General features: G+C 43.1%; 4 protein-coding genes across 7 annotated transcripts; 2 read left to right on the forward strand and 2 right to left on the reverse strand.

Annotated features, from left to right (window-relative positions):
- Positions 1–1,750: 1,750 nt before the first annotated feature.
- Positions 1,751–2,947, forward strand: LOC115734337 (UDP-glucosyltransferase 29-like). Its single transcript, XM_048280737.1, has 2 exons — positions 1,751–1,864; positions 2,000–2,947. The coding sequence occupies exons 1-2, from the start codon at positions 1,751–1,753 to the stop codon at positions 2,945–2,947; spliced, it is 1,062 nt and encodes a 353-aa protein (XP_048136694.1).
- Positions 2,948–3,475: 528 nt separating this feature from the next.
- LOC115734301 lies at positions 3,476–5,469 on the reverse strand. 2 transcript variants are annotated; one of them, XM_030665026.1, is made up of 5 exons: positions 5,397–5,469; positions 4,912–5,298; positions 4,507–4,617; positions 3,973–4,053; positions 3,476–3,813 (listed from the first exon to the last, which is right to left on the reverse strand). In XM_030665026.1, the coding sequence occupies exons 2-5, from the start codon at positions 5,179–5,181 to the stop codon at positions 3,739–3,741; spliced, it is 537 nt and encodes a 178-aa protein (XP_030520886.1). In that variant the 5' UTR covers positions 5,182–5,298; positions 5,397–5,469; the 3' UTR covers positions 3,476–3,738. The 2 variants fall into 2 exon arrangements, with proteins under 2 accessions (XP_030520886.1, XP_048137352.1); XM_048281395.1 differs by having other exon boundaries at positions 5,394–5,412.
- Positions 5,470–8,858: 3,389 nt separating this feature from the next.
- On the forward strand, positions 8,859–14,230 carry LOC115734300. Of its 3 annotated transcripts, XM_030665024.2 has the most exons (4): positions 8,859–8,950; positions 9,061–11,677; positions 13,004–13,311; positions 13,701–14,230. In XM_030665024.2, exons 2-4 carry the CDS (start codon positions 9,231–9,233, stop codon positions 14,060–14,062), a joined length of 3,117 nt encoding a protein of 1,038 aa, XP_030520884.1. In that variant the 5' UTR covers positions 8,859–8,950; positions 9,061–9,230; the 3' UTR covers positions 14,063–14,230. The 3 variants fall into 3 exon arrangements, with proteins under 3 accessions (XP_030520884.1, XP_048136349.1, XP_030520883.1); XM_048280392.1 differs by having other exon boundaries at positions 8,863–11,677; positions 13,794–14,230; XM_030665023.2 differs by having other exon boundaries at positions 8,864–11,677.
- A 537-nt stretch (positions 14,231–14,767) lies between these two features.
- On the reverse strand, positions 14,768–15,651 carry LOC115734493. The gene is made up of 3 exons (XM_030665314.2): positions 15,364–15,651; positions 15,046–15,208; positions 14,768–14,920 (listed from the first exon to the last, which is right to left on the reverse strand). The coding sequence occupies exons 2-3, from the start codon at positions 15,205–15,207 to the stop codon at positions 14,867–14,869; spliced, it is 216 nt and encodes a 71-aa protein (XP_030521174.1). The 5' UTR covers position 15,208; positions 15,364–15,651; the 3' UTR covers positions 14,768–14,866.
- Between the last annotated feature and the right edge of the window lie 44 nt (positions 15,652–15,695).

Below are 15,695 nucleotides of genomic sequence, written 5' to 3' on the forward strand. Positions count from 1 at the left end.
TCGCAGCTGCCCAGCCGCGACGCTAGCCAAGAAATCCATATCCGAAACCCCCTAACATTTGACGCCGTACTCGCGAGATTCCGGAGCCGAGAGCCCCAGCCGTGCCGACCGTCGAACCACCTACGAGTAGCTCAGCTCCTGACCCCGTGACCTGACCAGAGACTGTAGCTGACCCCGACCCAAAGCCCTCTGCCCTGAACCAGAAAATCGATCAGAGAAAACTGACCCGAACCGCTGCTGACCAGTCCTGAACCCGAACCGCCCTGACCTGACCTGATAGCCTTGTGACCCGAGCCCGTGAGATCCGGACCCAAACCGTACCGCCGCGGGCTTCGCTTGTTGCTCGATGCTCGTGAACCCCATGGGTTGTCGTGGTCATCACCGACGTGCCCGAGTCGTTACCGAACCGTGATTTAGTTTGTGAGTTAACCCTTAATTTCTGATTGTGTCGTTAATTGTACTGAGGATTAGTTTAATTGGCATTAATCGTGGGTTAATTAGCTGGAGCCGAGTAGACTGTAAATTGTTTGACCGATTAATCAAAATTGGCTTAATTAATCGTAATCATATTAATTAATTATAGTAGGACTAGTTAACCGTGATTGGGATAATTAATTATTATTACCGAGTGGCTACTGGGTGAGTATTGGTTGACTGTTGTGTGCATTGGGTGTGTACATATTTGTATATAGATGCGAGAATTGATCACCCTGTATCGGATACAAGTCTGGTCAATAAATTGTGCATTCATGTGACCACATGTGGAATCAAATTGCGAATTTGAGCATGAAAAATGGCCTGGGGATGAGTTTTTAAGCACGACCGTATGAGCATTGAATTAAATGCAAAGGTAAAAATTGGCTAGTTGCTTGGCGTGCTTGTGTGATCACATGATGAATGCATGATATGATCGTGTCGGCGGGAGTTTCGAATCACACGGCTTATCGGATGTTTGATATGATTGTGCCGACGGGAGTTCGGAATCACACGACTTATCGGTCGCATGACATTCCATATCGGCCGGAGTACGGAATCACACGGCTGGTTGGATGCCGATTGCGGCAAGTCGAGGACCAACGCTCCATACGGGAATGCCCGACATGTCCATGCCAACGGAAGTTCAGAACTACATGGCTTATCGATCGCCGTCGCCGAAGGAATGAGACGAAGTTCGGTCATGCCGGAAAAACACCAACTGTCTAGTGTGCTGAGTACCAATTGCCTAGTGTGTCGGGCAAATTAGCCTTTAATAATCGGAACACGCGTGGTAGACTGTGCATGCAAACCGTAATGAGTGTTCTGATTGTATGCCTTGGTTTGTGTGACCGTTGAGTCGTGTCGAGTATTGTATATGTGTGAACCAAGGCGGGGTAAGCTTGCATATGATTGGTGTTATATTGTTAGGTTGTGCCTGTTCTTGTGTTAGCTAGAGCGTTGCGTAGATCGCACGCTATTGATCTACTATTGATGTTGTCTTGCATGTATAGGCCGCCTTGAGGAATTAGCGCCCTAGTCGAACTTAGGTGTTGACTCACTGAGATTTATTTCCCACCTCGTTGTTATTGACACCTTTTCGGGACCGAGTTAATGGAACAACACCCAATCAGGTTTGAAGTTCCTATTCACCAGTCATTTGATATCGAATACCATCCCGTTCTAGGTCCGGACAGGGTCTAGGAACATCACGTGACGATATTATGGGTTGAGGAGGGATTAGGGTACCTAGTACCCCATCGCTTCGCAGCCTGGCATGCGTCGAGGCGACCTTCTCTACGGCCCGATCCCAGGATTGGAAGGGCTGCCAACTACGGCCCCTAGATTCCATGCTTGGGACGTGATGGATGTTAATATGCCCGACGGGAAAGTAGTGGACCCGACTTGGACACTGCCTGGTTACGACTCCTAAGTAGTGTGGGTGGTGCTGAGGATGACGTGGCCCATCTTTTGAAGCAGATATGACTCCCTCAAGGCAGACTTGGTCATCTTTGATTATCTCCAGCCATGGGCCTCAGTTGCAGCTAGTGAGCTGAACATAAGTGCTGTGGTTTTCCTTACCATGAGGGCTGCCTCCTGTTCTTTCTTGACTCACCCCATTCATCACACCTTCGACGAATACCCCTTTTCGGCTCTGACTTTGCCCGAGTCTGACAACCTTAGAATCGCTCAGTTGATGAATTCCAGTGCCAATGGATACAAGAACAAGGAGAGGTTCTGGGAGTGCATGGAGAGGTCATCCAACATTGTCTTGATCAAAACATTTAGAGTCATGGAAGCCAAGTCTCTAATTAGTGAAAAGGAGGGTGGTGACTGTTGGGCCTCTTCTTCAAGAACCTGCCAACAAGGACGGCGATGGACCCAAGATCATGGGGACAGGAGGCAACTTTCTTCAGCTGTGTTAGTTTCTTCTGGGAGTGAGTACTTCCTTTCTGAAGAAGAGAGGGAGGAGATTGCTTATGGATTGGAGCTTAGCAATGTGGGCTTTATCTGGGTTCTCAAATTTCATGGTGGAGGAGAAGTTACAGTACATGAGGCTCTATCACAAGGATTTCTACAGAGGATTGGGCACAGAGGACTGGTTGTGGAAGGATGGGCCCCACAGGCCAAGATTTTGGGACATCCAGGCATTGGTGAGTTTGTGAGTCACTGTGGTTGGAGCTCAACACTTGAGGCAATTCTTCTTGGAGTGCCAATCATAGCCATGCCAATGCACCTTGATCAGCCTCTGAATGCAAAGCTTGCGGTGGAGATCGGTGCGGTCATGGAGGTGGACAGGGGAAGCGGAGGATTTAGAAGGGAGGAGGTGGCAAGAGTTATACAACAAGTGATGGTGGAGGAAAAAGGGCAGGAGGCCAAAAGAAATGCTCAAGAATTGGGTGAGAGAATGAGAGAGGAGCAAGAAGAGATGGATGGTGCGGTTGAGAAGCTGAAGCAGCTTATTGAAGTATAATCTCTTTGCCGGTTGAGTAAAAAGAAAAGAATAATTTGTTTTGAAAATGTAGAGAGTATGAGTAAAAATCATAAGCTGATGTTGCAGTTTGAATATTACGAATGGGCGGTGTTTGTTCATTTACTGAAATGACACTGAAAGGGACAACGTTGTTTTGGTTCGTCTCTTTTGTTCTGCACTCAGGTTCATTTGCTCCTTTTCTTTTCTATTTTTATGGGAGAGATGGAGATTGTCATTATTGGTGAAAGTCACAGGTTGATGTTGAATTATGAGTGAATCGAACTTGGAATGAGAATCAGATAGGCAAACCAGTTGTTGGTTGGTTCAATGCATCTTCGGCTCCTACCAGGGGTCATTACAACCAAAGCAGGCTATAATTTGTTACCAAAGTACAACGTAGCCAAAAGCCAGGATTCTACTGTACTAGTTACATCACAAGCACCTATTCTTGTTTACCATCATCGGGGCAGTTAATTTTGCCGATTTGTCCTCGTAACCATAAGGAAATTCAACTTGTGTTGGTCCATATACTAGAACATTTTCATCTACCATAAAAATGAACAACATGCTGGTCTGTTGTGGCCTAAAAAAGAGCAGAATTCATTCCATACACCCGTACAGTTCCCCTCGTCAGGGGCACCTTACCAGCCTGCCACCTTATTTTCTTCCCAGGGTGAAGCATAGTATACTTTAAAGAACAACAAATTGAACAGTGTACAAATAGCAAGATCTGGAAGGGATCTCGAGAGTTGCGATTAGGAAAACATCCCAGTGTTTCCTCTTTCGAGCGCCTAGCGGAGGGATTCTATATTTTTGCTCAGCTCTTCCAGCTTCTTCATTCTCAACGTCTCGCTCTCACTCACCAGCTGATCAGCCGGTGACCCAGTGAATGGAAATTTGGAGCAAGACAAAGAAAACCATGAGCAGGGAGCAAGCATTAGACACACTCAACATGGGAAATTTTCCCAGAAAAGATAACAAGAATCGAAAAGAAAACCATGTACTATTATGAAAAGAGATTTCACCTCCATCAGTTTGGCAACCAGCTGAGCCTTTTCCTTACTCTTCTCATTGAATGCCTCTAGTACTTCTCTGTATTCTCTCTCCTGTGACAGGTGAAAGATTCAGGGAGTCCAATAAAAGTTATCACCGTGCCGAAATAATTCGAGGGCAAACTACGAATCTGTATCTCTTCAAGTGGCAAACAAGTAATGTACTGGAACAACATTGTGTTCCAAAATAATTTCAAGCACAGTAAGGTCTCATAAACAATCTTCCTCAGCATTCGAGACAGTGCCGTTGAAGGAACACCAGATAGGCCATTGCCCAAAGCATTTTCTGAGATCAGATGATTAGCATAAGCTGAATGTCTTTATTCTTTATTTTTTCCTTTTTTGGGTCGGGAGCTTGGGCTGAAATTGAATGCTGTAGAAACGATATGGACCAGAACCCAGTGGATCGATTTAGCTAACTTTAGAGGTCTATTTGCTTTAACACTAGAATGAGGACATTCAAGAGAACAAAAAAGAAAGGGAAAAACAAGAGGAAATAAGCTGCACCTTCTTCTGGCAGCCCAGTCCGAGCGGCTTTAATTCTCGGTTGATGATGTCTATCTTCTTGCGCACAATGCCAACTTCCTTTCTCATTGGATCGGTAAGAGCTTCTAGCTCCTGATACATATTGCATATTTAAAGGATCATGCAATGTCCTTGCGCTAAGTTCTCCAACCCCAGATGACCGGATTCATCAAAAACCAATGTATATTGCATATACACCGAAACTTTGAAAGCGCTTTTATTCGGTGACCATTAGACTGCCGGTTGCAGATCCAATGGACAGCCTTTTTTGTCCAGATTAATGCAGCATAAAACCAAAAGACCTATCTCTTAATGTCATTCCCATGATTGGAAAATTTAGCTACAGCTAAGATCTACTCTTTCTGCTACTTCTTTAAGTTTACTTACATCTAGAATGTCGGCCAAGCGCTTGCTCGCTTCCTCGACACGGCCCAACTGGTTCTTCACTTTTTCCTTAACCTCTGCCTTCCTCCTCTCGATCTCCTCTTCCTTTGACATGAATGCAGCAAGAGCCGATCTCGACACCTCATCGTTCTCGTCTTTGATGGGGCTCTCATTGAAGCTGAGAAATCCTGAGTTCCTCGCTCTTTGCATCTGGAGTTGTTGGTGCTGCTGCTGCTGCTGCTGCTGCTCGACTATTTGTCTCTGTGGCGTCATCCTTCCTCTCTTGAATTCTCTCTTTCTGAAAATTATGGCCTTCTTTTCCCTTTTGTTCCTTCTCTAAAGGTGGTAACACCTCACACCAGCTTTGGGTATATAAAAAACCAACATTCTCTGCAACAGAACGTGACAATGATGTGAAGTGACCAGCATTCCAAATCTTCCTGAAAATGCACGTATGGAACTAATAAATGAAAATCATCACAAACTACTCCCGTAACATCAATGTCTACTGTAAACATCAAACTTTCGCGACGCCTTTCTTGTTCGCAGCTAGAATTCTCTTTCACTTCTTTCTATATGTTAGATTAGAAAACAAAATCAAGATGGGCCTTTCTTTGGTTATATGGGCATTATCCAAAGTTGGTGTCTTGGCAAATTCAACTAACAGATACAGCCTTTTCTGATCAGATTGCTCTTACAATCACCCACCATTGAAAGGGTCTATTTCTATTCCTCTTTTCATGTGAGATTTTACTGGGGTTAAGTCCTCACAAGAAACAGAGTTGAGCTATTTACAGTTGATGATGAATACTTGAGGTTGAAGGCACGCACTTGATTGGACAGCAAGTGCTCACCTGCTGCAAGCCTGAACAGCAGACGTGGAGGAGAAGTCAGAGGAGGAGAGATTTGCCTTCGTGCCATGATAACTAATTCGGTCTTACGTTGGTAATCTTCACTCTCAATGTTTTGTGTCTTGGCATCATGTACTTCCCCAATATGATTGCGCACATAGGGCAAAATTTCATAAACTAGACCAAAAAGACTATCTTTCAGCTCTTTGCTTGTGTGAGAAGTCAAAAACAGTGCAAGCCACTAGCAAGTAAGACCTGACAAGTTGGATCCTCACGGCTAGTTCAACAGCTATGGTATCAAATTGGTTCTACCGCTAAGCGAACAGTCGAGGACGTTTGACCTTGTGGAAACATCTGATGGGGTGGGCGGTACTCGGTTTCGGGATTTGGATAGTACCGTTAGTCCTAAATAGACCCGATTAATGGGCGGACGTGAGGATACTTCGATTTTGTAGACTGAAAGGTGGTGGAAGTCTGCGAGTGTGGGATGTACCAGTGCCACTTGGGGATTCGATCTCAACAGTGAAATCCTCGACTTTTGACAACGAGACCTCGGCTCGGCCCGGCCTCCCAATCTTGAAAAGCCGGAAGGAAGAGTGGGCTAGTTTGGGCAATGACATCACGTGGAAAGGCCGCTCGACTTTACCTAGTGCCGAAGCTCGCCGAACATTTGGATCTAGGTTTATGCAGCATATCGGACCCGGCCTTCGGTTTCCGGCCAAGATCCGAGCTCGCCCTATGCGCATTTCTCATCCTAAAAGTCTCGCCCAGACGAAATTGCTGCCATGACTTGTGGTCTACTCAACCAGTGGCCTCTTGATTTGGATCTGCAGAACCAAATTGCAAATCATCTGGTGGCGCCAAATCCCGAACCAATGTGTAGATAGTCTAGCATTCCTCTTACCCACGGATTGGACTCTTAACATAAAATTAAATGTGAAAATATAAGGGATCCGTATACATTTAAAATCGCGATTCCTACTTCGGTATTATGTAAAGTTTTGTAGGACCATGGTAAATTATTAAAAGAACTCAAACTGTTAGATGAAAAAGCAATTTGATATTTTTAAGCATTGGGATAATAGTACAAATGGTCCATGAACTTTGATTCAACGTGAAATGTCATTTACAAACTTTTAATGTGTACAATGCAATCCTTAATTTTTGGCCCAATGTGTAACGCCGTCTCTGAACTTTTAATTTATGCAATGGTCCATGAATCATTAGTAAATATTTAGTATAGTCCCTACACACTATGAAAATGTTTAAAAGTTCATGGACCACATTGAACATTTATACATAGTTCATACCATAATGAACAGCTTAAAAGTTCGGGATCAATATTGTGAATTGGACCAAAGTTCACGAATCACATAGAACAAACTAAAAGTTCAAAAACAATATTGTATATTAGATTCAAGTTTAGGTACCATTTGTGACTATTCTTATAAGAATCAAAGCAGCTATGAAATTTTATTTCCTCCTTAAAAAAAAAAAAAACTTTTCATCATAATTGCTTTGGTCAAAACAAAATCTTGTACTACGACTTTCAAATACAACCCACTAATTCAGAAAATCTTTGGGGAAAATGTTAAAAAAAGTCATAAACATGTTGCATTGATGTCAATTCGATCTTAAAACCTTTTATTTGTGCCAATTTAGTCCTAAACCTTTTATTATTGCCAATTCAGTCTTAAACATTTTGCATTAATATCAATTCAGTTCTAAACCTTTTGCATTTGTGCCAATTCAATCATAAATATTTTGTATTCGCGTCAATTGAGCCAATCATACCAATTTTGGCAAAAAATTTGTTGACATGGACGTCGTTGTCCTACGTGGCACTACCGACACCAATGTTGACATTTTTAAATGTTATTTTAATATTATTGATGTTTTTAATAATTTTTTGGTTTTTTCTTCTTTTTCTATTCTCTTAATTATTAAAAATATTTTAAAATACTAATATAATATTAAAAAACATCTACCACAAAGCCAGCCGTGCCACGTAGGACAATTGACGTCTACTTCAGCGATTTTCGGTCAAAATTGGCCGGATTGACTCAATTGGTAAAAATGCAAAATGTTTAAAACTGAATTGGCACCAATAAAAGATTTATGACTGAATTGGCACCAATACAAAATGTTTAGAACTTAATTGACACCAATACAATAGGTCTATGTCTTTTTTATGCTTTTTCCAAAATATTAGAGATTGTTTGATTGGGATTTTAGTAATCATTTGCTATCTCTCAAGCTCGATATTGGGCACATATGATAAGGTTTTATTTGGATATGACATTATGTATTTTCTTTTTCCAATTCAATCATTCTTAGCATACAAGGTAGCCAAGAAATACTAATTTCCCGATCATATTTTACAAATTTCGGTGATCATTGTTAAATGCATGACTTCTCATTAGGTTTAAATCTTGGATGAAGATGACTGCTTTTTTGACAAACACCGTTTATTTGCCGGGTAAATTTCGCTTTACTCTCCGAACCCTCGTTGCTTTTTACGGTGAATTCTAATTCAAGTAATTTTCAGCTTACCATCTAAACTCTCATCGTTCTTCACATTAGACCAAAATTTTAAGTTCTTATGCTTTACCTTTCTGAATTTACAGATCATTTCATCTATTAACATAACATCACCAGGCTTTCCCTCCAAAATTGATGGAGGGAATTTTCAAATTATGAAGAGTTATAGTATATGATATTTTCGTCTATAAAAAGGATTTATCAGAATGCATCTGCCATTTTATATGCTTATGAATCACATGCAATACACGCTCCTGCGAAACTAATCGGATGGTGTTCCCAGGTGAAAGGGGAGTGAAGTATATCGATTTTATGTTTAGGGTTTGACGTGTGAGAGAGTGAGAGTTCAGGGGGTAAAATGAAAAGATTTCAAATTTACAACTTGGATGTATTAAGAAGGTGAGAATTTAGGGGCCAAACTGAAAATAATCTAGAGCTGGGGCTTAACGCGGAAGACGACGAGAATTCAAGGGATAAAGTGAAATTTCCCCTTATTTATGGCTCGAGCCCTACAATGCGATAGGAGAAGATGAAAACCATATAAAAGCTCTAGCAACGAAGAGGCACACCCGCTCTTTCCTCGCATACAGTGGACGCAGAGAAAAAGCAGGCTCTCGAGCGAAATGGCTCGACGTTCCCTACCTTCGGAGGTTGGATAATGGTGTCTTGCCTCTTTAAATCTTGAAAAATCTATCAATCGCTTGCTTCCATTGCCGGTTTTTAGGTCGCCACTTCGATTGAGAGGAGTTTTTTCGTTCAGGAGACGCGTCGTCGGTGCGAAATCGGGCTCATGGTTTTGCCTTCTAGGATTTAGGGACTCGTTAGGGTTTGGAGTAGCTCCGGAGGTTTGATCGGTATTAGGTTCGTCTAGTCGGAGCGGAACGCCACGGATTTCGCTTCCGTGCTGTGAGTTGTCTGCACTTGAAACCGATGCGTGAAGGCGGCTATCACGTCAGGACTCGGACTCCACCTCGCCGGAGAAGTAGCGGCCGCGAACTCTCACCGCCTAGGCACCGACGGCGAATCTCGCCGCCACCGCCCAGCCGTCACAGACGTTCGCCGGTGCCTCGCGGCCGCGAATTTTCTCCGGTGCGGAGCCGTGAGGAATATTCTCTGTTCCATCAGCCTCCTTGCAGTGATTCTGAGGAACAAAGGAAATCACATTTGACATATGGTACAAGTTCTAGGGATTTCGCTTCGGCGCATGCTCAGAGAGACAGGTCGAAGGAGCGGTTGAACAGAGTCGGTGAGTTATCTCCGCCTTTTCGTGGCCACCTAGATTATTCACCGCCTCGCTGCCATGATGTCGCAGAGCACATGCAGTCACAGACACATTCTCAGTTTGCATCAGGTTCTGCAGATTTCCGTCCGGCTTATGATGATATGAGGTGGACGGATGCAGTCTTGCCTGAAGAAAGACGTGCGATTTTGCGTGAAGGAGGATCATACAAGGTTAATGCATTAGGAAGCGGAGATAGGGGTGAGGATCTGCCGACAACTATGCCGTTGGATAAGGGTTTGTCTTATGGAGATTCCACTTTGACAAAGTTCCGGTGGAATCATTTATTGGAAGAGAAGCAAGGAAGCGTCAGTATGAGTAGGGACACGGTTATTCCACACATTAGGAGCACAGGTGCTGATTACCTTAACAATGCTTTTGGAACTGAGAGTCAAAGATTTCGCCGGAGCAAGGAGGTTTCGGACAAGGCGATTGTTCCAAAACCTGCTTTCCTTGGTGATGATGTAAAGGCTAGGAATTTTCCTGGTTATCTTGGTTCAAGTGTGAGACTTAGTGATAGATACCAGTACACTGATGGTAACTACGCAGCGCCATTGGCTAACTTGGGTTGGAATGACCCGATATCCAATGCTAAGCTTCTGGGAATAGAGTCATCTAGGGTAGGTGAGATAGGCAAGTCCAGCCTGAACGGTGATTCAGCTAATGCAATATCAAATACTTGGACAAGAACATATTCTCCTTTGCCTGTACATGTTCCAGACAACGGTACTCTACCTTCTTCTTATAAGAGTTGGATGAAAACATATTCTCCTTTGCCTGTGCGTGTCCCAGATGACGACGCTCTACCTTCTTCCCGTGAAAATGGCCATCTATTGCCTTCAGAAGGATTTAGCTGGAGTCATGGAACTGGTAAACGTGACGCATTTGCTGAAGTGCCTCCTCTCCAACCATCTACAGGGTCTGAATTTCCTTTGAGGGACTTATTACACTATAACAAGATTCTTCATCTGCGGGGGGACGACACATTTGGAGTTAACAATAACTTTGAAGGTCAAAGGAAGGAGAGGAGTGATGTAGACAATTTACCTGATAGACTGTTTTATGAAGAGAGGGATAATATTAGAGAAACATATGGCCTGCATGATTCATCCAAAGCTAGTCTTATGCGTCTTGTTGAGGATAAGCAAGGTGGCTATGAAATACCTCAGGAGGATTGTTTAACAGAAAGCTGGAAGTTGGACCGTCCAGATTATCCAACTGAAGCTTCACATACGAGAGGGCGAGATGAATGCTTTGGTCTTGGAAGAAGTCATGGTCAATATAGAAAAGAGACATACTTAGATAGCAAAAGCCTGCAATTGGGAGGAGAGGATGCTTTTGGAAACAGTGATGATCTTTGGGTGTATAGAGATGGTGTGAAGAACATGCAGTTGCCAGAGCTTAATAATGGGTCGCACGAGAGAGATTGGAACCCACAACATAGGCTTTCAGTTGAAGAGATGGGTGCTATAGGCCAGTCTGAAAGATCTCTTAAAAGGAAGAATAGTATGGATTTCGAAATAAGGGGTCATTACTTTGAAAGTGATTTTTACCGGAATCAGAATGCCAGCCACAAGATCTGGGACCCCCATCATGGCAATGAAGACTGGAGTGATGAAGATAGTCATTTATACGATGACTTTCAACCGGGGACGATCAGAAGGACATTTAAGGCAGATGCTTGTGAGAGAAATGGTGTTTATGACGACGACTTGTCTTGTGAACACCTCCCAGTACGTCTGCAAGGAAGATTGAGGAAGCCTATAAAGTCAAGATCTAGAGATATACATAAGAGGTTGGGGCCACCTCAAAAAACTTGGTCATCTGTTCCTTGGGCGAAAAGACATTTCCATAGGAGAAATCCTAATGATCATGATGTTGTTGAAGGTGGTGATTCTATTGAAACACAAGTCGACTTATCGGAGGATGAGGCGGCGTATGCCAAGGCAGAGCTGCCCGAGAACTCTAAAGAGTTTAAGCAGCTTGTGAAGGACGCCTTTCTGAAGTATTTCAAGTTTCTAAATGAAACTTCAACCCAACGTAGAAAGTACACTGGCCAGAGAGGATCTGGCCAACTAAAATGTGGTGTTTGTGGCAGGTCTGTCATGAAATATAAATCGCAATCTGTTTACAAGTGGAGTATTTTCTATTCCCACTGTCTCATGGAAGTTGATTTCTTTTCCACAGTATAATTTTGATAAAGCTACATATGGCATGATTTCCGTTGCAAACAGTTCTACTCGTCCTGGCCTCTGCTTTATGGTCATTCTCTTTGAAGTATTGAGTGGTCTATACCATCATTGCTGTTGGTCCAGATTATCAAATCTGATAAGCTAATGACTTTGGGTTATATTGTTCTGTTTATTCTTATTGGATATAATTGGATCTACATAAACTGGTGCCTCTGGAGTTCAGATTTGAAATGAACATAGTCAGTCTTTTCTGCACTGGCACTGATCCTATAGTCTACGTAGTATATTGTTGGACAGAGAATGGAGGACGACTTTTTCTTATCACCTTCTGATTTCCTCCGTAGTTGCAATAATCTGGTTTCTGGATTTATGATGGACTTTCGGAGGAAGAGAGTTCTGATGTTGGCTAAAAAGATGTCTAGGGATGGTGGTTAGATTATAATGAGGCATTTGGAGGTAAGGGATACAATGGATATTTGGTTGGGCTGTCAGTGGCGGGGTTTGGTACTAGTAGTTTGTGATTGCTTAGGGCAGAATAGAAACAGATGCATCACGCATATAGATGCATCCACGTAATCTTCGGCTTTAAGTGGGCCCTAGACGATAGCAGGCAGTGATTTTGATGATTTATTAGTCCATTTCTAGTTTCGCTAATATGGACCAAGACTATCGTTGTATTTGCTAGGTAGCTCTATCTGACTATGTCCGGTTAATTTTATCAAGAGGCGCTCAGAATAATGGATATGTTTAAGCAAGAGCAATTTTCTTTCTAAAATGCTGTTGATTGCAAAGTACCACTGTTGCGCTTCGCTGTATTTTTCTCATATTTTGTCTAGTTTTGGTTTAATTGCTGCTTACATCATCTCCTTATTTTTTTTTGGTCAAGACTTACATCATCTCCTTGTGGAGATAAGTTTTGATGGTCTTAATATTTTTCTTGAATGTGAGAGTCCTAGAGGTTTTACATCTCTCTCTCTCGCCCCCCATGTATGTGTGTGTGTGACTTGGAGAATGTGAACCCTGTACCCGGCCTGGTTTTTTAGTTACTAGTGTATGTGATTTGAAAGGAGGAAAAATGAATCAGGAAATCTTTTTCGTATGTACACGCATATTTCAATGCTTGCAAGGTGCATGTGTGATCGCAGCTTTGTACATTTTAGTGGTTTATTTTACGTGAAGTTGTTTGTGCTGGGTTTCTTATTCATTGTCCCATGGCTGCATGTTTGTGTCAGCAACTCAAAGGAGTTTGGCAGTGCGCTAGCTTTGGTCATGCACACGGTCATGTCTAAAAATGTTGGTTGTCGAGTGGAGCACTTGGGATTTCACAAAGCACTGTGTGTGCTGCTGGGATGGGATAGTGCACCAGCAACTAATGGTCCCTGGGCCTGCAAACTGCTTCCTCCCTCTCAAGCCTCTTCCTTGCGAGAGGACCTCATCATATGGCCTCCAGTAGTTGTCATTCACAACAGTTCCATAGGAAATGCTTCTTCGGGAGATAGGGTGATCATCAGCATCGAAGATCTGCAGGCTGTTCTGCCAGGTAAAAAATGTTGACAAAGTTTCTACAAGTGAGCGAGCTTGGCTAGTGGAGACTCTGCCCTTTTAAGTGGAAATGCTTTTTTCCTATGGGTCCCATCTCCCTTTTTGCATTTTTTTGTTGGCTTGTTTGACTTTGTAAATTTGTCAGGAAGGGTCTCCAGCAGTGATGCATTTGATTTAGTACTCCAGAGTCGTTGACGATGTGGTGGTTTCCTTGTTTTATTGTTTTATCTTATCGTTTATATGATTAAACGAATCACCAATATTATTCTCCTCTTTATCGTAATTCAGTTTAGTTCTGGTTTGTAGAGAACCCCTACCTTCTCCGTTCCATTCGACACGTGCAAATTCTTATCCCTTTGTAGTCTGACTTTTTCATTTGTGTTCAAGAGATGGGATTTGCTGTTGGGGTAAAGAAAGTCTCTCGGGGAAAGCCTGCAAATCAGAGTATCATGGTGGTATGTTACCAACCCACCTTGTCAGGTCTGCTGGAAGCTGAAAGGCTTCACCAGTATTTTGCCGAGAATGAGCATGGGAGGGCTGAGTTGGAGCAAAGGAGTTGTGCTAGCAGCAGGGGAAGTGGCCGAAGAATAGGATCGAGTCTAGCAGATAAAGTGGCGAGCGTTCTATATGGCTACTTTGGAATTGCAGAGGACCTTGATAAGCTGGATTTCGAGACCAAGAAGAGGAGTGTCGTTCGGAGCAAGAAGGAAATGCAGCATTTCGTTGATGCTGCACTCGAAAATCAATGATCGCAACTTGTGGCTTTGTAAATTTTCTCATCCTTTTGGTGCCTTGGTCACGTGCGTCTGATTGTATTTATACCTGTCTGCAAGTGGATATCATCCTTCTATAATCCAGCTATAGGATCATCACAAGAATATGACCAAACTCCTTGGAATGGAAAGAAGTCTCTCTCTTGATCTCGATCTCGAGCAAAAAGGCTGCTTGCTTTTTTCTTTTTTTTACTGCGATCAACTAGATTTTGAGTTGGTAACAGAGCAATGCGATCCACAGTTGAATTGGTCGACAAAATGTTTTCTGTAGGATTACCATATAGTTAATCACAGGTGAAAAGTAGCAGCATCAGAGACAGAATATGAGTTTTAGCTCTAGGAATGAATTATTCGATCTGATCTACGATCCTATATGGAATTCGAATGCCATCTTGCGGAGCATTGCCATCGTGAAATTCTTTCCAAGGTCCGTTATGTGGTGCCTCTGTTGTGGGTTGTTAAAGTTGAGCTTCATTTTCTCCAGTATGGTATGTGTAAATTGTCACCAGCCTGGTCGTCACGAATTTTCTAATTTAACCCCCCCATTGGATATTCACGGGGAAATTAGGCAGACTGGTAAGCTGGAACTATAATTATTTGATGATGGAACAGTTTTGCTTTTTGCATTTTCTAGTGAAGAACGTCTTTTTCAGGCCTTGCGGCGCATAGGTACATCATGACTTCTTTCAACATCCAAAGGTAATCACTTATTGATTATACAGATGTTACAAAACCTCGTCTTACACCATTCCGACGTTTCAGATGTTCGTAGAAACAGAGCTATCGCATTTCCTTCTTCCCGATCCCGTGGGCCATGTTGTAGAGGCCCCGTGCCTGCAACGCCGCCAAAAATACATGAGAAACGCAATCCAAAGAGCCCCAAAGTGTATTCGACGACCAAGGACTTGGGAAAGGATAGGAGAGAGAGAGAGAGAGAGAGAGAGAGAGAGAGAGTTAACGGTCAGGAACATGGTGGTGACGCCCAGCGCGAGCGGGATGGCGATGGAGGTGATCTTGTCGTACGGTCCTTTCAGGTAAATGGGCTTGTTGATGCTTTGGTAATACTTCTGCTTCTCTATGAGCTTCTCTCTCGGTCTAAACGGTGGCTCTGACTCTGACATTCTCGGCTTAAACAGTGGCTTCGGCTCGGACATCCTGCAATCCACGCGCCCAAAAAGAAAAAAAAAACGCCATGGACATCATCACGTGAAGACATTACTAACGCAAGTAAGAGGGAACGATAACTCCCGAAAAGCGACTTGGGCAAGAGTTCATACAGATTGGCCCAGCAGGGAAACGAAGAAGAAGAAGAAGCAGCAGCAACCTGACACTTCGGATTGATGTTCTGAGCAGCAAGTGAAAGTCAACGAAGCAGAGCTCTAGAGGCAACAAGACGAGAATCCAAGCGTAATATATGCCAGTGAACGTGCGTGTAAAGGTGGAGCGAGCGGGGTCGGTTCAAGCGCGAGCACCCACTTAGATGTTTCTCGCCTCTTCCGGTGGTTCCCGAGAGGTCAAGGCGAAAGCCCAAGACTGAAAAATTTGTGTTAGATAACTCTCAAGTTGATGTTTTCTTATTAATTAGTTTACTTTGCCAGATTAAGGTGAA

This window comes from Rhodamnia argentea, chromosome 6, assembly GCF_020921035.1.
Source record: "Rhodamnia argentea isolate NSW1041297 chromosome 6, ASM2092103v1, whole genome shotgun sequence".
In the NCBI taxonomy this organism is placed as follows: domain Eukaryota; kingdom Viridiplantae; phylum Streptophyta; class Magnoliopsida; order Myrtales; family Myrtaceae; genus Rhodamnia; species Rhodamnia argentea.

What these genes read in the sequence shown, in the direction of transcription:
- LOC115734337 (XM_048280737.1), top strand. Translation starts at nt 1,751, where the DNA reads ATGCGTCGAGGCGACCTTCTCTACGGCCCGATCCCAGGATTGGAAGGG. An exon ending in TTAATATGCCCGACGGGAAA is followed by an intron (nt 1,865 to 1,999) that starts GTAGTGGACCCG and finishes GATTATCTCCAG; the next exon opens with CCATGGGCCTCAGTTGCAGC.
- LOC115734301 (XM_030665026.1), bottom strand. Translation starts at nt 5,181, where the DNA reads ATGACGCCACAGAGACAAATAGTCGAGCAGCAGCAGCAGCAGCAGCAG. An exon ending in GACTGGGCTGCCAGAAGAAG is followed by an intron (nt 4,054 to 4,506) that starts GTGCAGCTTATT and finishes CACCTGTCACAG; the next exon opens with GAGAGAGAATACAGAGAAGT. An exon ending in TGGTTGCCAAACTGATGGAG is followed by an intron (nt 3,814 to 3,972) that starts GTGAAATCTCTT and finishes CCGGCTGATCAG; the next exon opens with CTGGTGAGTGAGAGCGAGAC.
- LOC115734300 (XM_030665024.2), top strand. Translation starts at nt 9,231, where the DNA reads ATGCGTGAAGGCGGCTATCACGTCAGGACTCGGACTCCACCTCGCCGG. An exon ending in AAATGTGGTGTTTGTGGCAG is followed by an intron (nt 11,678 to 13,003) that starts GTCTGTCATGAA and finishes TGTTTGTGTCAG; the next exon opens with CAACTCAAAGGAGTTTGGCA. An exon ending in TCTGCAGGCTGTTCTGCCAG is followed by an intron (nt 13,312 to 13,700) that starts GTAAAAAATGTT and finishes TTTGTGTTCAAG; the next exon opens with AGATGGGATTTGCTGTTGGG.
- LOC115734493 (XM_030665314.2), bottom strand. Translation starts at nt 15,207, where the DNA reads ATGTCAGAGTCAGAGCCACCGTTTAGACCGAGAGAGAAGCTCATAGAG. An exon ending in TCACCACCATGTTCCTGACC is followed by an intron (nt 14,921 to 15,045) that starts GTTAACTCTCTC and finishes GCGGCGTTGCAG; the next exon opens with GCACGGGGCCTCTACAACAT.